Source organism: Parasteatoda tepidariorum, chromosome 10 (assembly GCF_043381705.1).
Source record: "Parasteatoda tepidariorum isolate YZ-2023 chromosome 10, CAS_Ptep_4.0, whole genome shotgun sequence".
NCBI classification, from domain to species: domain Eukaryota; kingdom Metazoa; phylum Arthropoda; class Arachnida; order Araneae; family Theridiidae; genus Parasteatoda; species Parasteatoda tepidariorum.
In genome coordinates, this window is record NC_092213.1 from 65777509 (window position 1) to 65801467 (window position 23959).

The 23959-nt window shown below is 30.5% G+C and overlaps 1 protein-coding gene across 30 annotated transcripts in view; it reads left to right on the forward strand.

Annotated features, from left to right (window-relative positions):
* LOC107453194 (ankyrin-2) overlaps nt 1–23959 on the forward strand; it is a 213262-nt gene that overhangs the window by 59899 nt on the left and 129404 nt on the right. For 22 of the 30 annotated variants that reach the window (XM_071186313.1, XM_071186343.1, XM_071186328.1 and 19 more), the window contains exon 1: nt 22568–22752. The exons of the other annotated variants lie outside the window; for them this stretch is intronic. In XM_071186313.1, coding sequence (XP_071042414.1) covers nt 22654–22752 — 99 coding nt within the window. In that variant the 5' untranslated portion in view covers nt 22568–22653. Of the gene's footprint in view, nt 1–22567; nt 22753–23959 lie in introns of those variants that run through there. 30 annotated transcript variants of the gene reach the window in all.

Here is a 23959-nt window from a genome sequence, read left to right on the forward strand (position 1 = left end):
TTGTTAAAGTGTTATTAAAATTTTTTTTTCTCGTCTCAGTAATTTTTCTCGGTGTCATAGGCTTCAACCTCTTTAAAAGTGTTCACATGATACGTATCTCTGTATTTTATGAAACGACGTAAAAACTGAAATTGCAGCGTAGCATACTATAATGAACAGCAAATTTTCTTGTTTGACTTTTTAAAGTAACGCATGTGAAGCGAAACTGATGATGCTTTGCATTAAAGGGTAAAAAAAAAGATTTTTCTAAGGATACTTAGAAAAAGTTTGGCTAACGAGTCTGCCGTTCTTTTATTAATTTTGTTTAAAAAACGTAATTGCCTGAAACGAAAGATGTTGGTTCTCCTAGTTTTTCTCTCCTCTAGTTTTTCATTTCTTTCCTCAAAGTTTCTATCGTATTTTGTCATATTTTTCTTTTCAGTTTTTTTTTTAAAAATCAGCTTTGTTGCGGTGCTGTGTGTATAGTTTATAAAACTATATTGACCTTTTCAAGGACATTTAGTTTGTAGTGTGATACCTTCTAAAAATGTTTTTAAAATTACAAAAAGGATTTTTCAAATTTATTTTCGTCATAACATAATCGTTATATCATTTATTTTCTCTTTATATTACAATGAAATAGCTAAATTATTATGACAAAAAATGAAAATAAAAATAACAAATAAAATAAACAGATATAAAAGAACAAATAAAGTATTTTCACTTTGATCGAAGTCCTTAGTGGGAAAATATTTTATGTGACGATTTTGAAAACAAATATTTATTTACCAAAATATTTAAATTTCGGTAGATAAAAATATTAAGTGATGATTTTTGGGTGGTTTCGAAGATGACGAATAACACAAATGCATTTGGCAACACACAATAAACCTGTAGTTTAAAAAACCTGTTTCTGTTTATTACATATTAGAAAGCCACTAGTGAAATGGTTATGGTAAGAACAGATTGAGTGATTCATAGGTATTTTAAGGTTTTATTCCTGCTCTGAGAAAGAACTTATGGTCAAAATTACAAGAATATGGTAAAATTTACCGTGTTTTTGGCTCGACGGGTGAACTTAAAATAGCTAGGTAATTTTTTTCGAAGCACTTTGGTGATGATTCTCATAAAATTAAAAAAAAATATGGTTTTTTAATATGTGAAAAGAATTTGGTAAATGTGCAGAGATGCCAACTTGCTCCGGACAGCAAATAAATATTTTACAGTGGTAGTTTATCAATTGTGATTCTTGGTTTAATAAATTCAATTTAGTAGATTTTTATCCACCACTATTTCTAAATAGTTCGTATTCTTATATAATTCACCACTTTATATTACTTATGGCATGCTACACCTTTTAAAAAGCAAGCAAAAGTAGTTAAATATTTGTAAATTTACTTTGAAGTTATTTACCATTTTTTTTAATTATTTTGGCTTGTCCGGAGCAGTTGGCATCTCTGAATGTGGTATAAAATCAAATAATTTCATCATACTTTAGAGCATGGCATAAAGCAATATTTTTGGCTAAATTTACTTCCCAGTTTCACAATTTTTACTAAATGTGTGGTAATTAGAACGATAATTTTGAAAATCAGAATTTCCTGTAAACTGTTACCATATGAACGGAAAAAAAATTGCTTAAATGCCGTATATTTTGGTTATATTAACAAGAACTGTTTGGTTTTCAGAAATGTCATTTCTATTCAGTATGGTAATTGCACCAGAATTTTTTTCATTGTGAAATCGCAAGCTTGAGAACAATCTTCTAATCATGTGCTTTAAGAGAGCAGTGGTCCTTATGTTCAGTGACTGCAAAAATATAGAAAGCAAGATGTAACCTTTATTTTCTACTTTCAACGTAAAAATTTAGCTCTTCGTATCAAAATTGGTATCATACATAACAAACTTTGCTTAACACTTGAAGCATGTGCATTAGAAACGTAAAGCTTTTTTTTTCTGTAACATACGTATAGCAAACGCTTGAAGATATTTTCCAACTAAACTTCCTTTGCTCAAATCTCTAACACTTTTTTTAAAATTCGAAAGCAGTATCTGAAGTCTTGAAAAAAAAGTTTTAGGAGGCGAAAATAATTATTCAATTTTAGTTGAGCATCATCTGATTAATAAAGAAAAATTGCGTTTTGGGCAAACTTTCTCGTCATTCGTAAAATGTAAATAGAACAGTTGATTTCGAATGTTATTTGACTTTTTGACAGTAAAAAAAACGCCTCTTAGTCCAACAATACTTATTTACATTAAAATTTCAATCCACATGAATGATCTCAAATGTAATTGTGCATCATTTGATTAAGAAATAGTGGGTTATGGACACACAATGACTCATCAGTATTAAAATTTTAATCTGATCTATTGCGTTCAAATAGAATTGGGGTCATCTTGTTAAGAAAAAGTAGACCCTGGACCCGCATTACTCGTCAAGGTTAAAATTTCAATTAGAAATGTTGCTTTCATCTGGAATTGAGCATCCTCTTGTTAAGAAAAATCTAGTTCTGGACCGGCATGTCTCGTCATCGTTAAAATTTTAAATTTAATAATTACGTTTTAATAGAATTGAGCATCATCTGTTACAGGAAAAAGCTAGTTCTGACCCCGTATGACTTTTCTGCTTTATAATTTCAATTAAAATGGTTAATCTTGTCAAGCATCAACATCACAGCACAATGAACTTTTTTTCTGAACTAAAGAAAAGAAATATTCTTAGTTTTTCCAGAATCTATATCTGAACCGAACTTATCTCGTATCTGATCTTCATTCAGTTTCAAATCCACCCAGTGAACCGATTCTTTTAGATATTTTCAGTTATCTTCTGGAGATAAAAAAAAACTCTCCAAGCTTAGCGATCAGTTTTAATCTTCATACTTCATCACTACAACTGAATACAGCATGTTTTAACCGTGTCCTCATATTTATCACAAACAAATCGAACTATGTATAAGCTCTTCTTTTCCCATTTGTAAAAAGGGATGTTCCAATTTATTTTGAGAAATTGCGTTGATGGAAGGAAAAGAAAAAAGAGCAACAAGCAAAACAGCAACCACCATTTCTTTTTCTTTATGTTTTAGAAAGCGTACTCATTAGTCAAGTCTTTCTACCGTTCACTTTTATCCATTTTTTATAAGTTTCTTTTTACCCATCCCCTGAAAGCTTTTTTGTTATTTTTTGTAACGAGTTCCATCATCAAACAGCATTCCTGATAACGCGCCTCCGCTGCCAATTTCCTTAAAGACCAGGTTACTGATTGCTTTTATCCGTGTTAATGATCTCGTTCGCCATTTGTGATGGAACTGTAAGAATAAAAAGAGATGAACTGGGAACTTTGAGATGAGATCTTAAAGAAGGGATGCTTTTGTTTTTCGCATGTTTATTTGGTGTCTCAGAATTTCCTTCATATAATAAAATCACGCTCATTTTTTTTCAATGTATATATGAAAATATTAATCTTTGAAAACTCCGCAGTTGAGGCAGCAACAATGGGTTATTTCAAATAGACTAGTGCTGCATTATGTGTGGTAACATTAGATGCATCATTGCGTGCTTTATAAATTTGCATTACATGTGCATTTTTCGCATAATCTCTACTTTGTTTCAGAATTATTATAATATTTTAACTAGTTTCATCGTTAAACAGCATTCCTGATAACGCGTATTCGTTATCTATTATCTTAAAGACCAGTTCACTGTTTGCTTTCATACCTGTTATGGAACTGCAATAATAAACAGAGATGATCTGGGGACCTTAGAAGAAAAAAATGGGCCGTTTTTTTGCATATGCAAGGTGTTTATAAAGTCCCGGACCCATTTTGATGTTTAATAACTCATAAAATAATAAAGATAGATCAAAATTAAAAACATAAATGGTTAGATAGACTCATAAAGTTTCATGACCCTTGTCAATGAACTTCCATGTGTGCCCCCTTCGTCGCACGGAGAATATCAAGTAGATAGTCAATTTCACGCCAGGTAGCGGCAAACATGTCGGTTTCCACAGAGGCTATTGCGGTTGTAATTCTGGCTTTTACGTCATCAATGTTCGACACGATCCTCCTCTACACATTGTCCTTTATAAATCCCCAAAGAAAAAAGTCCAGCGGCGTTATATCAGGTGATCTGGGTGGCCAAGGAATTGGACCTCCTCGCCCAATCCATCATCCTGTAAAATGGTCATTCAAAGAACTACGAAAGATGATACCCCAATGAGGTGGTGCACCATCTTGTTGCAAAAAGACATGTGGCTGAAGCTCTTCTAGTAGTGGAAATACGAAATTTGCCAAAACATGTCTAAGTATACGACTAATGAGACCGTCTTTTCTGTAAAAAAGAAAGCTACCTGGCGTGAAATCGACTATCGACTTGATATTCTCCGTGTGACGAAGGGGGGCACACGTGGAAGTTCATTGACAAGGGTCATGAAACTTTTTGAGTCTATCTAACCATTTATGTTATTAATTTTAATTTATCTTTATTATTTTATGAGTTACTAGACATCAAAATGGGTCCGGGACTTTATAAACACCCTGTATATTGCTACATGGAACTTAATTAGTCAGTTTAAAGATTCAAAAGATGTTTATTAGCATAGTTTGTACTACAGGTTTAGTGTTCGATTCTATTAGGATATATTTAAAACCTAATCATTTATCTTAGTTATTATTGCAACTTATCCGCAACCTTGTGTTTTAAGTTTTTATTTAATTTTTGGTTACTAGAAAAATTTGAGACATATTTTTCACATAGTGTAAAAAGGTAATTTGCTATATTGTTTTAGAACTTAAAATGATTATTTTGCATTCATTGGTTTAGTTTAATTGCGTACGTTGATTGATTGCAATTTCATAAAAAAAATTTAAAATTAGATAATTACTATTTATTAATAGAAAAACAAAAAATAAGTATTTTTATCATTAAATATTGCAAAGTAATCTCACGTAACTATGTGCTAAAGTAATATTTTTTACTTGGCTTTTAAGTTTGATCTATAATCAAAAACGTAATAGTAGCAGAAAACAATATTAGGAAAGGAAGGTAAACATATATTTTTAAATATAATCATAGCTTCTAATGATTGTATCCTGATGACTGCCAAATGATGCTAAGGACAGATATTTGGATTTTTATTTATTATTGATAATATCGTGGTTTTTTTTTTGTTTAATGAAAATGTATGAAACGGTAAAATTAAAATTATATTTTTATTATAAATAGACATTAAATTTGCTCCAAAATCTATTAAAATGCAACTAAATTAAAACTAGTATATAAAATAAAAAGATAACTTTTGATTAAAACTAAAATTTAACAGTTGAGACTGCAATAATAGCTTACAGTTTAATAACCAGAATATTTTCATCTGTATTAAATACCGACAAGCGTTACCTTGTTTAACTACATTATGCGTAGTAACGTTAAATACATTATTTATGCTTTTATATGTAGTTTAGTTAGTCTTACTTTATTTTATTTTGAGCGAGATTTTACTACTCGGTTTTCATTTTTTAAGCTACATTATTACAGTTCTACAAAATAGATTGTATGCATTATTTCTTACTAATGTATTTCTCGAAAATGCTGTTAATGTGTGTTATTTAGAGAAAATTTGATATGTATAATGATATGCAGACCGAATTCATAGCTTACAGATGCGTATTTAGTGTAAGCATCAAAAGTTTCTTTAATAAATAATCTTTAGATCTACTTAAGTTAACAAGCTTACAATAATTTGTTTATAATGATAAATTCAAGAAAACATTTTTAAAGTTTAAAATTGCAGAAATCGATCTAGGGGTTTTGGGAATCATTGTGTATTCAAATTTTGCATGCATGTAAGTTGTACTATTTCCATAAAAATTCAGTACGTCCATTTTTAAAACCTTTGTTAAGTTCACACATTTTGAAACGTTCGGATATTTTTAATATATTCATGCCTTTCATTCTTAATACTTTTAATTTTATCAACTAAGATGCATTTTATATTTTTTGCTTCGATGGAAAGATAATTTTTACAAAACAGTGCATGATAAAAAATTTTAAAACTCTATTTTTAAAACACAGAATATATCAAGATTAAACTTTTAGTAATAAATAAGATTTATTATATTTAGAATACCTCTAAATTGTCAGGGGTTAAATATCATATAATTGAAAAGTTATCAGTATAAATTTCAGAATCTCTATTTTCTTTTATCTTATAACATATATAAGACTATTCTGTGTAAGACTTGATGCATGAATTATCATTCTTTTTGGCATTGGTACGATTTTAATAATATTATTACTAATTTTATTATCTGTTATTTATTATGATAATTAATGTAGCAATATATTAATTTATTGCGAAATTAAAATTTTGCATATTCATTAAATATTATAAAATAAAAAAACTATTACATTAATGTAATAGTTATTGTTAACACTATTAATGTCGTCAGAGATTAGAATTCAGTTACAGTGTATGAATTTGGGATATTCATTAAATCGGAAAAAGTTTCTAATAAGTATTTCATTATATGAAATGCCACGTAATATATATTAGTGTTCTATTCCTTTTCCTATTTTTACATTTCGTAGAAATTTCCGTGATTCAAACAAATTTAGTTAAGCTGTTTTTTGACTATGAAAAAGAATAATAAACTATTAGTTCTATTAATAAATTAATAGAAAGTTCTCTGTCGTGTTGCCATGCAGCTTCAGTTACATCGCAATCATAAAAAAAATATATTTCAATTTTTTTACTATACATTGTTTCAATTTTCGTTATTGTTAAGCTCGTAATAATTTATCACCTTATATTATATGGGTGTGTGTCGTGGTGTAGGATTACTTTGAACACAATTTTAAAGAGTTTTTTCTAAAGAAAAAATTAGTTTCGTTGATTGCTATTGTTTCCTTTACGTGTTATTACTAGTTTCTTTACGTTTATTTTAAAATTTTTATAAGTATATTTGAGGACTTATGTGATTAACTAAGATAATTTTTTATTAATTTTGAAAATTGAAATTAAAATCTTGTTTCAATACTTACTCGCATTTGATAAACAAATGAGTGTGGAAACTGTGTACGATAAAATACCTAGTTTCAATTTTATTCATAGTGTTCTACAATCACCACCCCTTATATGACTAGCGATGTATATGGCATGTATTCCTAAGAAAAATACGTTAACTCGGGTACTTAACTTATTAACTTGGGTACGTTTTTTTGATTAGTGCAGTACAGTTGTTTATAGTGAATGTAACATTAAATTATGCATTCAATATATAATACAAATATTGTAACTAATATTGTAAGAATATATAATACAAATATTGTAATGAATATTGTAACAATATATAATACAAATATTGTAACGAATATTTTAATAATATATAATACAAATATTGTAATGAATATTGTAATATGTAATACAAATATTGTAACTAATTGACGAAAAATGGAGATTTTCTTTACTTTCAATAAAGTCCCGACTAGAGAATTACGTTAAGAACAAACTTTTTTGTCTGATGTTTGTTTATTAGTTTTTTTATTTTATTTATTTTTTATGTCTTTATAATTCCTCAGCACAATGTTTTCAAACCTGTGTAGCGCAGCATTCTAATGGGGCACAATGTTTTTGGCGTGTGTTCCAGTTCTACTTCTTCATTGATTAAAGTTTGCAAATTAACAACTTCTTTTTCTTTATTACTGCATACAATTTTAGATAATTCCAGAATACCTAAAAATGAATGGTTGGGAGACACTACTATTGAATTTAAATTTTCAACTCAACATAACTCTTTAACTAGTGGTATTAAAAAACAATCTCTTTCCATTCTCTAAAAAACATTTTGAGGTGTGAAATTTAAAATAAAGGTTTAAATTTAGTAAAGGAGTAATTGCGTTCGTATATTGCTGACATCTTATAATACTTATTATATTTTAATTAACATTAAATATACAAAGTAAATACACTAGAATTACTGATTAAATACTTATTCCAAAAGCATTGATCTATATTATTTTCTGTTTCATTACACAATTTCAGGTTAATTAAATTGAGATTTTTAAATAAAAACAACAATGAATTTACTAATGAAATACATTGAATTCAAGTTTTAGTGAATTTTTTCTTTCAATATCATGGCATTGGAAAAGGATAGAAGCTACCGATTTTTGAAGTGATTATCTTTTTCAAAAGCGTGAAAAAAACTAAAATTCAGCAAGAAATTTACAATAAGCATTTTTACTCCTGAGAAAGTTTATGAGGAGAGGAAATCAAATCCGATGCGTAAAATACGCTTTTATATTAAGACGACCAGATGTCCTTAAATCTTGAGGACAGTTCATTGGATTGTATAACTTAACTTTTACTTTTATTTAAGGTTATTAACTTTTACTTTTATTAAGGTTAAACTTTTTATTTAAGGGCAGAAAATCTTCCCAAGTTTATAGATTGTGAGTTAAAATGTCCTCAAATTTTCCCGAAAACATAATAAATCATGCTCAATCCTGGATATGAGTCTGAGGGCCACAGATTATACAGTTATCTAGGTAACAAAGGAAATTTTAAACGGCAATCCGTTTATCAAGAATTTCAGATAATCCAGCTGTTGCTGGGATTTGAATCTGGATCCGAAAGTCACAGGTCATACAGTTAGCCAGGTAACAAAGAAACTTTAAACCGTAATCCGTTTATCAAGAATCTCAAATAATTTAGTTACTGTTGGGATTTGAATCTTAATGGTAAACATGTGTTTTATCCTAAATCAGTGCTTACAACACTACTTGAGCAAGATGAAAGCTCGCTAACGTTTGAGGACATTTAGATTCGGATACCATCAGTGTATGGTTGGTTCGTAATTTGATTTCATTTTTTCTTAAAGCTGATGTTTTATCTCTTAGTTGCATAATGTTTCTCTTGTGCACGGAGAGGAAAACGACGAAAGTCACAGAATAAAACGGAGTCTTATCTCGTTAACTTATATCACTCAGTATATTACGCACCAGCACTTTAGTTGGTGCAATAATTGCATAAGTTGCCGTAATTTGTAAAAGAATTATCTATCTACAGGAGAGATTCATATGTGAATCAGATCAGTCGAATCTGTATCACCGCTACTCATTATAGTTTTTTATCCTATGAGTCAAGGGTATATTCACATCAACGGGACATTCAAATTTTTTTTAAATCAGCCGGCACAATATCGATTGACTCCTTATATATTATGCCAGCTAATATTAAAAATGTTTGAATTTCCTGTAAATAATATTATTAATTTCCCAGATAGCAGTGTAAGGTTGATTTTAATGTCAGCAACAACCTTTATCACAAAGCCTGACAAGATTTATAAATAATCACGCTTGAAACAATGTTAAATTTAACCAAGCCAGTTTCCGCACTCTGAGGTTCAAATTAAGCTTGCATGAACAACCTTTTCATACCAAGATTGAACATGCCTTTACAAAACAAGGCTAAAACAACCGCCTGAAATCGAGGATGATGAATTAAGAATAACGTTCTCAAATCGAGGATAAATTCACTTTCTCAGGGTTTATTTTTGGTTTTAAGACCATCACTGAAACAAGGTTAATTTGCGTAGGGCTATTAGTATATACATTTTTTAATTCCTTAAAAGTGAAGAAAACACAAACAAAATGTTACATTTGTTAGCCTTGGCAAAGCTAGAATGAAAAAAAAAGGCAAAAATAAGGTTTATAATAAAAGTTAAAAAATGAGATTTGTTTTGTAAGATTTAAAAAATGTTTTTGTTTAATCTTTAAGGAAACAAGCCTGGCATACTTATATTTCCACTAAGTTTCCAAAAGGATTAATTAGTCGACCTTTCTATACCAACCAAATGGAATAACATTTGCCATAAGGTTGCCTGTTACCTGGAATGAAGTTTCAAATCCAAGATTTTTCCCATTAAATCTAGAAGAATCTAAATTTTCATGTTATTTTTTTACATTTCATATAAAAAAAAAGAAATTAACTTCTTAAAAAAATAATATTAGAAGCATCTTCTAATGCAATTGATGTTCAAATTTTCAAAAATAAACAGTAATGAACTCTCTATAATTATCTTTTGGATAACATTTTCCGATGTGACCGAATTGCAATCTTAAATTTAATAAATATTTCATCCTTTTAGAAGAATGAAATTGCATTTGTTTCTATATTCATCAACTCATTCCGTAATGGATACGGGAATTCATAATAATTTCAAGAAGCCACCTCTTTTTCACATTAGTCACGTTCGCAAAAAGAACTGAAAAGAACTAAAAGTTAGAAAATACGAACGCCGAGAACATTACTCAGAAATCGGAGATTCTTCTAAAGCATATCTTGTAAGGAAATCTAGGTTCGAAAAAAATTCTTCCTGAATAGATTATACTTGCTAAGAAAAATGGGTTTTATGTTTTTATATCAAAAGTCACGAATCCGGAATTCCTTTTTATTTTTGCATCAAGTTCACTTGTATATACAACTGATAAAGGATATCCGGCCGTGAAGAAATCTTTATAGCGAATTTTAAAATATTGAATATCTGTTGTACGTAAATTTTGAGAAAGATGTAGAGTGGTGCAGAAATAAAATTTACATTTTTTTTGCCTTCGGTGCAATGGTTTCTTTGTCTTTGGTATCACTTTTTTGTATCTAATGGTATTAAAAAGCTAGAAGTTTTTTTTTTTTTTTTTTGCAAAAGAAGCTTTTAAAATAATACATCCGTACTATATCTTCTTTCGGAAAAATCGGAAGCTTATGCTGTTTTTCTGTTAACTAAACTGCTGTTTGTAGAAAATGCAACACCATGAAGGAATCATCAGAATCAAATGAAATATTATTTTAATAATGGATATAGGATATTATGCAAATTAATAAAGTTTCAGAGCCATCGCGCGTGCGTGGCGCGCGCAGCGCCCTCTGAATTGATGCTGAAAGCGTATAAATAAAGTGCTGTAGCGGGACGTTGAAAATAGTCTATGATTATTTGTTAGTGGCAAACGTTTAGTGAGACCTGAGTATGCCTCCACGACGGAAGAATAAGAAATTCAAGCAACTTACGGAGTTTGAACGAGGGAGGATAATCGGCCTTCGAGAAGGAGGATTTTCCTATCGCGCAATAGCAGCTCGTATGCAGCGGAACAGTTCCACAGTGATGCGAGTTTGGAAGCAGTGGACCGACGAGCACCGAACAACTCGAAAAACAGGCACTGGACGACAGAAGGTGACGTCAGAGCGCGATGATCGACACCTGCTCCGCATGGCGGTGAATGATCGCACAGCTTCCTCCAGGCAGCTGGCAGCACATTGGTCTACTGCTACAGGTGTACAATTGTCGGCTTCGTCAATTCGTCGTCGTCTGCTGCGCCGTGGATTGCGTGCAAGGGTGCCATTATACAGGATTCCCCTCACGGCGGATCATCGACGGCTGCGTCGGCAGTGGGCTCTTGAGCACAGAGACTGGCGAGCTGATTGGCACCAAGTTGTCTTTTCAGATGAATCACGCTTCAATTTGTGGACCCATGATGGCCGTGTTCGTGTTAGACGTTATGCCGGTCAACGCTGCCTTCCTGAGTGTATTATTGAACGACATAGTGGTCGAACACCCGGAGTTATGGTCTGGGGTGCGATTTCGTATCATGGACGATCCAATTTGATACGAATTGAGGGTAATCTCAATAGCAACAGATACGTCCGTGAAGTGCTACAGCCCGAAGTCGTTCCTTTCCTTCAAGGCATCCCTGGAGCTATCTTTCAGCAGGATAATGCACGCCCACATGTTGCGCGGACTGTTAGAGACTTCTGTTCAGCACAACGCATGCAACTTCTTCCTTGGCCTGCTTATTCGCCGGATATGTCGCCTATTGAGCACGTGTGGGATATGGTTGGTCGGCGTCTCACTCGTGATCCGCGTCCTGCAGTTTCCAAAGACGAACTTTGGTTGCGCATACAAGCGATATGGAATTCTCTTCCTCAAGCAGATATTCAACATCTGTTTGACTCCATGCCACGTCGTATAGCAGCACTTATTGCAGCGCGTGGTGGCTGCACCAAATACTGATTTCGGACGCTTAATTTGTTTCTTTTGTTTTGAAAATTTCATCATTTATTTGTATCAGTACAAGTCGTTTCTGCATTAAATTTCATTTGATTCTGATGATTCTTTCATGGTGTTGCATTTTCTACAAACAGCAGTTTAGTTTTAAAATTGTAAATGTATACATTGTTTGAGATACAAAATATTGTGAGTGTTTCTATGAGTTTACATATTAAAGCATATCGGTCGTATGTAAAATTTTTCGAATGCTTGCAGAGAAAGATTCAAAATAAAATTTGCACATCTCGCTTTTCAAATAACTGTTTCTTTGTATTTGGTATCATTTTGTGTATATGATGTCATTAAAAAGCTAATAGTATTTTATTTTTTAAGTTTCTTAAAGCTTTTAAAATAATGCATCCATACTATATCTTTCAGGGAAATCGGAAGTCTAGCTCGTTTTTCTTTAAAATTATAAATGATCCATTCTAGGTTTACCTATACAATTCTAATTATGTATATTTCACAGACGTACTAAAAATTGTAAGGGCTTCTGTTTATTCGCATTTGCATAATGTATATCGATTGTATCTCAGTTTTTTTCGTAAGATGTTGAGATGGATTTCGAATAAAATTTATCTACCTCGTTTTTAAAGCAATTTTTTTGCCTTTGTTACTTTCTTATATGATGATATTAGAACTCTTAAGGCTTGCGCTTTTTACCAATTAAGCTCAAAATGTAATTTTTAGAAATCCTCTACAGGATGCGGTATTAAAATGTACCAATGGCGTGTATACTTATAGATTTTACTAAGATTTTTTTAAAACATTTATAACATAAATATAAGGCTTTTGTTTTACCCAAGATAAAGTAAACAGTGATGAATAATTTATAATAAAAAAATAGCAGTAGCTTTATTTACTTCTCACAAAAACCTACTATAAATGAAATGGTTTTGCTACCAGCGTTTTGCTGTCGTCATACTTTCAGCGCTGCCTCAGATGCTTCGAAAGCAAGCAAGGAGGAAAGAGCTTTTGGACCGCATGCTTCAGATTCTTGTACACAATTCAAAAATGTTTAGGACTCGTAGAGTAAATTGTTGTTAATGCTGCTGCTAATTGTTTGCGCAATTGCTTAAGTTAAATCACGGCTAACGTACGTAATTGCTTTCAGACTGCAAGCCCTCTGTGCAGCGCAATGTAAAAAATACATATAAATTCTATTGATAATATAAAGGAAATACATTAACAAGCAATATTTTTAATGTATTTCATTGAAAATTCTAGTTTTGTTAGTCATTGATATTCTTTTATTTTGCATGAATATGCACGTCATACAGGCAACAATACAGAGTTGGTCAGCCGTGCATACTTGTCAAAGCGCTTAACTGGTTAATTTAGGGGTGTTTTTCGAAGGCTCCGTGGTCATCAAATTATACTTTCTTGCGAATAATATGCTATTTTAATCCCTGTTGCGAGTTTTCCACAGTTACTCATTACTGTTAGGTCAAGTTTAGCCTATTTACAGAGAGGGCTTTTTATGCTTTTTCTGAAAATATTCAAAACGTTAATAGGGAGAAACGCTATTGTTTTATGAAAAGCGTTTCTATAATTTTTTAATATTTAAAAACTTACTTTAATGATGCCTTATTTGGGTTTATAAAAATTTGCAAAAAACAGGGAGTAAAGCATTTATTCTGATAATTTTCATAAAGGTGGAAAAATGTCGCCAATTTGGTGATTTTTTGAAAAGTTGAATATCTTTATTCAGGTTCTTTGTTCGTTCTTAAGCTCAGTTTATTCCTTACAGCAAGATGGTGTAAATAGTTTAAAATTATAGCTCTGTTTCATGAGTAAGGCAATTAAATTGTGGCTTTTTTATTTTCCTTGACAAACAAAACTTCGAAAAACTATGTTAAAGCATCCATACTATTGTCTTCTTTCCTTCCGGTATGGGCCTACCGATAGTTCCATATTGATTTTCTGTACATCTTTATAATTACCAATGAAATTATAAAAAGATGTACTTTTCACTGAAATACTGAAAATTGCATGCGTTCTATGCAATGGTATTTACATATTAATGCATTGAAGTTGGATATAAATTTGTAGAAGTGGTATAGAAAATAATTTACGCATCCTGGTCTTGAATCAATCGTTTTTGTTTCTGAAATCACCTTCATTTAGTTTTAGAGTAATGAATGTATTTATTTTTTACTCCTATCAGAGAAATTGAAAGTTTGAAGGTTCTGCTTTTGTAATAGTTACCTTTGAAATTGTAAATATATACAATTTAGTTGAAGAACCATAAATTACACGCGTTTCTGTGCATATCAATGGGTAACTTAAAATGTAAATCTTGGCAAAAAGTTAAAAAAAAAGTGAGTTGCATGTATCAAGATTTTTTTATTTATTTATTAGCTGGGTACTTGGTTCCTCGTACGGGGTGAAAAAAAAGAACCATTATATCCGTACTGTCACAATCATCCACAAGACTGACGCTAAAATTAATTTTTTAAAATTTTGTTTGTTACCGTTTCCAGTAGCTAAGCATTGTTATATTAAGCAAAACATTGGCTTAGTAGTTCATCTGATATAATATAGATTAACTGTTATAAGTATCATCTGGTATAATTCTGTTGCTCGAGGCAACTCATGATGTTTAAAATTTACCACAATCGATCTATTTTCTCCGGTATTTCTATATTCAAGGGGCTGTAAAACTTTTTTTTCACAGTATCTATAATAAAAATACGTAATATAAGTGCAGTGCCTATGTAAGAGTATATTTAGTTGTACATATTAAAGTCCCGCAGTGGACTGATCGTTAAGACACGGTTCCCAGCAGATCACCGAAGTCAAGCATCACTGGCTGCGGTCAGTGTGCGGGTGGGTGACCACTTGGATCAGTCTGCGTAGGGACCGAGGGAGTGCGGCATTGGTCCTCGTTAAACTGTGCTACCGTAAAGTGCTCGACTTCGGTTGTAGGGCTTCCGAAGCGGGGGTGCCATCCCCTCGGCAGAGGATCAAAATTGTGATGGCATGTCTTCGGATCATCCTCAGGGATGTTTCCCAGACCGTCGCCAATAGCCCATTGTGCAGCTCTAGTGCGATGCGTAAATGAACTACAACTACAACTGTACATATTAAAACTACATTAATGATCATTAAGCCATTTGTGCTAATTACCGAAATTTAGCTTTTAAATTCAATTACTTTACAAAAATTCAATAATTTTTTTTAAAATTTCAATTACTGTTGATTAGTTTTATAGTACCACATTTTAAAAGCATAGCTAGATACAAATAAGGTCATGCTTTCACATAGCTTAAAGAATACTAATTTGTTACGTAGTCCGCTTGTGCTACCACAACCATGCTGATCATTCAGATAATCTAACATAAAGAATTAAAAAAAACAGTTAGATATTACAAAACGCGTAATAAATTTTTTTTGATTAAAGCTGTTAGCTGGCAAACATCACTGATGTTATCTTTAAAATATTTGACAAAACTGAATAGTCAATGGTTTAATTTAAAACTATAGCTATCGCTAAATTGATGAGAAAATTCCGTTTTTCAAATATGTTTGAATTTAAAATTTAATTAAAAATATAATTAAAAATATAATTAAAGGAATTGTTTCAATTATTCTCGTTGTTTTAATTATTGTTAGAATTGTTTTAATTATACAGTTTACAATTATACTCGTTTAGCTTTGTATTTCTAGTCGTATTTTTAGTGCTTACGGTATTCACACAATCCGGTAGGCAGACATATACAGATATGCACACACGCACAAATTCTTTTCTCTTATATGCCGAGAGCAACTTTTTTAAAATTTTTTATTTAATCTGTTTTCTTATTTTATTTATTTTTTATGTGTTTAAAAAATGAAATATAAAGCTAAAATAAAGAAGGAAAAAAAAAGCTAGTGACGTTTTTTAGTGACTTTTCACTTGCGTCTGGCTAACCGAAAAATACCAAAAGCGCCATCTGAACAGGCAGTAGATGCTCAGATTTTGGACACAGCGGACTTTCCATTTATTTTCTTCACGCAATTATTCAAAATTGTGTTCGTCCGTGTGCTATTTGATAGTAGTGAAAATATTTTGGCACTAAGCTTTCATTTATTTCAACCTTCCGAGCTCTATCTAGGGCCACACATTGAAGTTAAGTTCGTCCTAATGCTTGATCAAGGAATTCTCGTGTCTTTTCGATTTTCTCAAGTTCACAAAGTTACGGAGTTGAACATAGATGGTTATAAATAATATAACTTCAAATGTAAATGTTGAAACAGAATAATTCGCGTCGATGATTGTAAAATAACAGCAATAAAATATTACTGAAAAAAAACTTAATCTAATGGAACTGGCTTATCCGCAATTGTCTAGTCACTAAAATTCTAAAGAAACCAATATTGATCCGCATGATAAACTGCGATATAAAACATTCTAGAATGGTTTAAATTTTTAAAATCATGTTATTTCATAATGCAGGCAAAATGCTGTAACTATATGTTCGGAGTTTTGATTCTGCAATTCTCTAGTCTCTAAAAATATATAATCAATAGTGATCCGTATAATACCGGGGGAAAAACAATGTTAGTGCTTCATGATTGATTCTTAGAAAAGTAGCTTGACAACTTTTCTCCTATTGTAAATGCTATGAACGCTAAATAGAATTAAAAAAAACTGAATAAACAGAATTAGCATTTGAATTTTTTCTTCTTTTCTATTTGCAATATGTATAGCTTACTATATAAATATGTCAAATATATAAAAATCTCAATTTCGAATTTTTTTTGTAGCTTACGTTGATTTTTGTATTGCCCGGTAGTATAATCACTGTGATAGAAAACCGTTTTTAATTGACTTAAATTTTTAAAACAATGTTATTTCATCGTGCAGGCGAAATGTCTTAACTAGCCGCGATGGCTCAGCAGGTAAGGCGTTCGCCTTCCAATGAGGTGAACCTGGTTCGAATCCCAGCAGTGGCTGGTCGATACGAATTCCGCACCTGGCTCACACCGATCACAGTGCTGACTTGAAATATCCTCACTGGTAGACGGATCATGGGTTAGAGTCTCTTTGCCGTCAGACTAACCGTGGGAGGTTCTCGTGGTCTTCCTCTCCATTCTACGCAAATGCTGGTTAGTTCAATCAAAGAGTCCTCCATAAAGGCAAATTTCTCCCAATACTTGATCCAGAAGTTCTCTTGTCTTCTGGATTGAGTTCAAAATTTCAAGGCTATGGAATTGAACATTAGTAGTCATAAGCCCGAAAATTAGGGCGGCTGTTCAACGACGGTTATAAAATGGAAAATATAAACTATGTGTAAGGAGTTTTGACAGAAAGTACCAGGTGATAGGTTTTAAAATAGGATTCTTCTGAAAAAAAGAAAAATAAAATAATTGTTTTGGCAGCAGATCAAAATAAACACTGGGCAGAAGTGAATTGAAATCTGGGTTGGTATGATGACAGCTCTCGGAGATTTCCTTTTGGAAGTTATAAGGGACTTGTTGTATTATGGATACAGTTAAGACGTTACCTGTTTATATTCGGCTAATTATCAAAAGGTTTTGCTGTTTTTAAACTTTATATTAAATGAATCTACTTATTTTTAAAGTGAACTTCGTTTTTATATTTGCTGAGGGAGAAGCAAATTGCTTGTTCTATAGAGTTTTAATCGCTTCCCAGACTATCCCGATTTCTCTCGTCGTCGTCGTATGAATTGCAATTAGTTATTATTACGAGAAAATTAGGGTTTAGCCGGAATTATGATTTGTTTTTTTCTCGTTTTTACTCTGCAAAAAACTGTCCTGCTTGAATTGGCAGTTTGTAGAGTTATATTTGAAAACTTTCGATTAAAGGATTAAAAATTCATCTTTTTCATAAAAAAATATTCGGTAAATTTCGAATTTTGGTGAAATCGATTCGCAACCATGGCTATAACCGTAGATCTTGCTCTCTAAATAAATTTACTTTATTTCCTAACTGTTTAAAGAATAGGGGTTAGTAAAAAAATGCATGGAACATTTAAAAGCACATAGTTTTACGTTTGTAGGGGTTTGTAATATTAAATAAAAAAAAAGTTATCCTATGAGAGTTGGTTATGATTAAAGCCTCTTTTAAATGCGTTTTTCATTAATTAACATTAAATTTTGTTCTTATTTTTTACATCTGAATGGAAATGAAGTCTAATTTGGGTATAGCAGAACATAATTTCCGAAAAAATTTGCTCGTTAAATCAGAGTGCTCGTTAAACTAGAGTTAACTCAATGTATCAACAATAAAAGCTTTAAAGTCCAAATTTTTTTTTATTTTTTATGCATCTTCAATTTCACTGATTGAAATAACATTTAAGTATTTTATGACATAAGTTTTCATACACGGAGCTTTTGGAGCCCCCTTCAAACTCTTCTGATGATGTCGTTCGTAAACAAACTGAAAAGTATAATCTGTTTTAACTTTAAGAGAAGAGTGGAGAGATTCTTATCTTCTGTTTTTGCTATAAATAAACGTTTTTCTTGAGAATTCAAACGTTATGAAAACAAGCTTCTTGCTCTAATACAAAATATTTTTCAATGTTGCACTGACAGTATTTTGTTAACTTTTTCATCAAAATGAAAACTTATATAAAATATACATTTAGAAATTGAGAATTTGATTCATTTCTAGTCGAACGATCAAACCATAATAAATAAGAATGTTTCCTAAGTTTGTAAAAAAAATCGAAAGTTTTATTTAGCTTTTTTTCCTGAAAGAAATATTTTAAATATTGATTTAAGTGAAAATTGAAGAGGTCAATTTTAAAAGGGAGTATGTTACATATTTACACTTTAGTAATCCAACGTAATGAACATAAACTACGCAGTGGGGTTATTTGAGATAAGCGTCACTGCGTTCAGGTTACTAAACTGCGCAGTGAGGGAAAATACGAAAGATGCCACTACTTTTGGACTAATAAAGGTTTGGATTTCCAGATTATGGTAATCCGTGAGGAGTCCTTATCTCTTTTAGGAGGTGTTGGTAATGTTAACAATAACAAAGCCTTTAGTAGAATTTTTAACGCCAAATAAACTATTCCTTAGAAATGTCCTCCGTAAACTCGGAATCTCATTAAATTAAGGGCCATAAGAAACAAGTTCAGTGTATTGTTTATTTAATGTATCTATAATAAATTAAAATTTTCATGGTCTAATCAGAAAGAGTTAACTTTTTTGTTTATAGCTTTCTTCTTTTTCTATCTTTATTATTCAACCACAATAATTAGAATTTCTGTTTCTTAATTTCTCTTATATACAACTCTAATTCTCTTATAAATGGAATAATTTATATTAATGTTAAAAAAAATAATAAACTAATATTATAAGAAAGTGGTGAAATTTCGTATTGATAATTTTGTTTCCGTTTTTGCTTGTATTGTTCATATTGATTAAAAACAATTTTCTTAATTTTTCTGATTGAATGAAAATAATAATTAAATTTTCGATGGTCATTTTTGCGACATTTACGCAAGAGAATGAAATTTATTTTTTAAGTTTTTTAAGAAATAGTAATTAATTTAATGCTACAAAAACGATTTTTGAAATATAGGATATGGAGAAAATAGTACGCGGAGAAATTTATATTTAATTATGTGCTTTCTTTGTTTACTATTTTGTTCGTTCATCCATAAAACTGGATTATCTTTTTTTTCTAAATAAATTAATGTATTTTAATTTTTCGGTTACTTTTACAGCATTATCCAAAAATAAGGGACTTTTATTATCTTCAGCTTTTAACTATTATAATTAAAATCTCCTTAAAAGCCATAATATATAAGCCGCGCACGAAGTAGTTAAACATGATCAAAAGATAGCATCAGCTGGAATTACTAAATAAAAGTTACGCTTTCAAATAATTCCTCAGAATAGCTAAGCGACTATGCGTGGTTCCATTTAGAGTTAGCTCACGAAAACAAGATACAATTCCGCTTGATTTCTCTAACCATTGTGAATAGTTCATTAATAATTCACATTCTCCTCACTATTCACGTTCACTCCTTCAAATTACAATCAGATGCCTGACGACAGTTATGTATTATATCTGCATCAATACAATAGAAGACATTCTGGCGACAAATTTAATCAAACAAATACCATCTACCAACTCTTGGCTGGATTGCCAACTAGCCATAATCATGGCCAAGGCAAAGTATTATACGAAGTGGATAAGGATTATGCGATGTCTTAGCAGACACAATGATTTTGATACTGCGGAAAAAGAATTTTTTATGCGTTGTTTTATGAATGAGAGAAGCGTTGTGGGTAATGTCAAGGAATGGGTGTCGTCCAATGTCATCCTATTTTTAACACTAGACTCTCTTGCTCACTTGTGGAAGATAGTAGTGGGTATCTTGCCAATCTCTTACGAAGTTGTTATTAAGGGGTTTTACACAAATTTAAAAAAGAAAAATTCTTATGTTTAAGTAATGAAGCATAACTTAGGTACACAGTAAAGCGTTTTAGATTTTTGTTTGCTTATAGATGGGAGCTTCTTTTTATTGAGCTTCTAGTGAACGTTTTTACAACAAGATTTCCTTTCATAACAAATTGATTGAAAGTTAAGGAAACTAAGTTGTATAAATTTTATAAAATATGAGTTACACAAGGTTGCTTAAACGCAATTAGAAATTTTTTTTATATGCTTTTAGTAAAAGTTTGAATTATATTTCTGAATATTTGAATTTTTTCAAATGCTACATTATTATGCTGCATATCACTTAAATATCTGCAATGCAATGCAATGATCATATCTTGCATTTTTTTTAAGTGAGTTCATTTTAATTTATGTACTTTCTTTAAAAATTCTAAAAATGCTTTTATATGCTTTTTCTCTTTTTTTATGGTATTATATATTGATGTAGTTTCGTCTTCAACTACTTTTTATCTTTGTTAGTTGGAGCAAAACCTAATTCTACTTTCTGTTATAAATATTGATTTTTAACTAAAAGTGTTTAAAAAATTTTTTGAAAAATAAATGATAAAATACTTGCAACTGTATGTATTATGATAACTGTATTTCGAAAATATTAAGCAGAAGACTCCCTAATTCTTAGTAAATGTTGATATTTATATCTAATTATTTACATGTATAAGAATGTAAATATATATAGTTGAATTGCTAATGCAGGGAAATTTCAATGAACTTTTGAAGTTTACGATGTTTCTTTTAAAAATATCTATCAAAATCTTTTTTTTTTTAATTTTTCTAAGAGAGAAAATTCACGTTTTTCTAATGTAATAAATAATACATCCTCATTAGAGATTTCAATTTAAACTTAAAGTAAACAAAAATTTCATCATAATTTGACGAATCCTTATTGAGGTCACTTACAGAAAGACTAAACTAAAAACAGCAATTTTGCTTGATAATTGGAAGATATCGAATAGTGTTCCACCACACCACACCACACAGTAGTTTCATCTGACGCATGACGATTTTGAAACTTTTGTGTTGAGATCGATCCGATATTGGTTTTTGATATGATTGGTTTTGAGACCGATATTGGGTTTTGAGATTTTGACTAAAGCGACTAATCAGCAAGTTCTGTAGTTGCTTCGCGAATCTTTCACTGCTTATTCAGAATTTATTAATAAGGAGTATATGTATGTAAGTACTAAACTCAATAGTTTTTTTTTAACTTCATATATAACAATATCTAAAGATTTAGATTAAAATTTCTAAAGATTAAAATTTTTGTTTTGTATTTAAATATTAATAAAAGTACTTCGATATAAAATTGTAAATTTTATACTGGATAATCGGAACTTACTGTCTGAAGAAAGAATTTTCAATCAAATTTAATTTAAACTTGACAGTTTCGGAGCTTGATAATAGTATTTCAGATACCTTATAGTTTTTGTGATATACTTAAAATATAGTGATGTGTAATAAATGCTTTTCATATGTGCTAAAACCTGCATTAGCAGAGAGTATATTCTGTGTGAATTATAATAAAGCAAAACAATATGCATAAAACACAAAATTAATGAAATAGACATACTATAGTTTCGGTCCTATAAACAGGAACTGTCCTCTGTGTCTAACAACTGCACTGTGTCTAAATACTGAAGAAGGCTCTTTGTATATAGAGCCAAAACTATAGTATGTCCATTTCCGTATTTCTATTTGTGCTTTATTCATGTTTTGTTTTATTGTTGACTAATAAATAAAAATTCAAACTTAATAGCAATTTTTCTCTATCAATTCTAAAACGTTTAATTACATTAGTATTTGATTTAGCAAATAATTAATAAATTCAATAATTGCCTGGAAAGAAGATTTCTGTGGTCTATTGAGCAATATCTCAAAATTAAACTATCAATTTTTTTCACTGTGGATAAGTTCTCCTGATAGAAGGATTTCAGACAGGGAAATGTATTCTAAGTTTGAAATAGAAAGCAATTTCACTTTGCAACCATCCCCTCAACTTAAAAGAAGTAAACGTCAGGGGGCATTCGAAGTGGATCCAGAAGGTGTCGCTTCCTCCTCATCTTCTACCTATCTTCATAATTTTCTGCAAAAGCGTGCCTCTTTTCCTGAATAATCTGGGAAGACAATAGTATGCAGTGAATGTATGTGTAACTACTCAATATGTCTCCGAAATCCATATTCCGGAAAAAATATTTAAAACCAGCCAAAGGATATCCTTTGCCAGCCAGTTGCAGTGTCAGCTCTTTGGATGAATTCGTGGTACGTTTACTTTTCATGTATTTTTGGAGGCAAATCGTGGGATTTTATGAGAACTAACCGCTGATACATGCTTCTCTCCGTTTACAGCGGTTCTTTTTTCAGATATTGCATGTCTAAATTTAAAAGCATCGGAACTAAATAGTTTTTTTTACATTTGTATTGATATTTGGGATGTATTTAGCTATACGTAAAGAGGAAAAGATCCTAATAATACTACAGTAATTTTATAATTTTATTTATTAATCATAGAAATAATGCAAGTTAAGAAAATTTCTTAAATAAGATAGAATATATTTTTTATATTTTTATTGCAAAATACATTAAGTTTACTTATAGGAGGAATACAAAATTATGAGGCTCTTTTTTCTGGAAATTTTAATTCTAAATTTGAAGACGTTATTTGTATTTGGAATTAGAATGTGTTCAATCGTATGTAGAAGAAATGTAGAGTATGTAGTGTTTTAAATAACTCAACAGTATTTTTATATTTTCATTGAGCACTACAATAGATTCAACTATGGGATGAATGTAAATAATAAAGAGCTTTAAATAACACTATATCAATTTGATATTTTCTTCGATAACTACGATGAGTTCAATTATATTATGGGTGGAATACAAAAAAAGTAGTTTTTTTTTTTTTTTTCTAATTTTCATGAGGAACTAAAATGTGTTCAGATATTTATAGAATTACAGAAATACATGTAGAGTTTTAAATTAGTGTATGGGGGCTTTTATATTTTTATTAACAATTAAGATATCTCATCTGTTAACAGCAAGCATACAATTTAATAGTTTTTAAGTATGACTACTTTATATTTTATAAATAATATAATCTTTTAGTTTTAAGAAAACTCATAACATATTAACTTATAAAGAAGCGAAATGTTATAAAAAACTGTATGTAAGCTATGTTAAAATAACTGTATTTTATTTCTTAATTTTTTTTAATTTTTTTTTTTTTTTGGTGAGAGAGTTATCAATATTATTGGATCACTTGAAACTAGTTGGCCAAATATCAAATGAAATTTGGCGAGCGTTTCATACTATTTATTCTTGTTCATCTATCCACTGATAATGCACATAGAGAAATATTTTCTTGTAATAATTTTATATAGATATCTTTAATGATTGTATTGTTTAGCTTTTAGCACACAATAGTATTGATTTCAAAAAAAAATTAAGATCAATAAAATAAAACAAATTG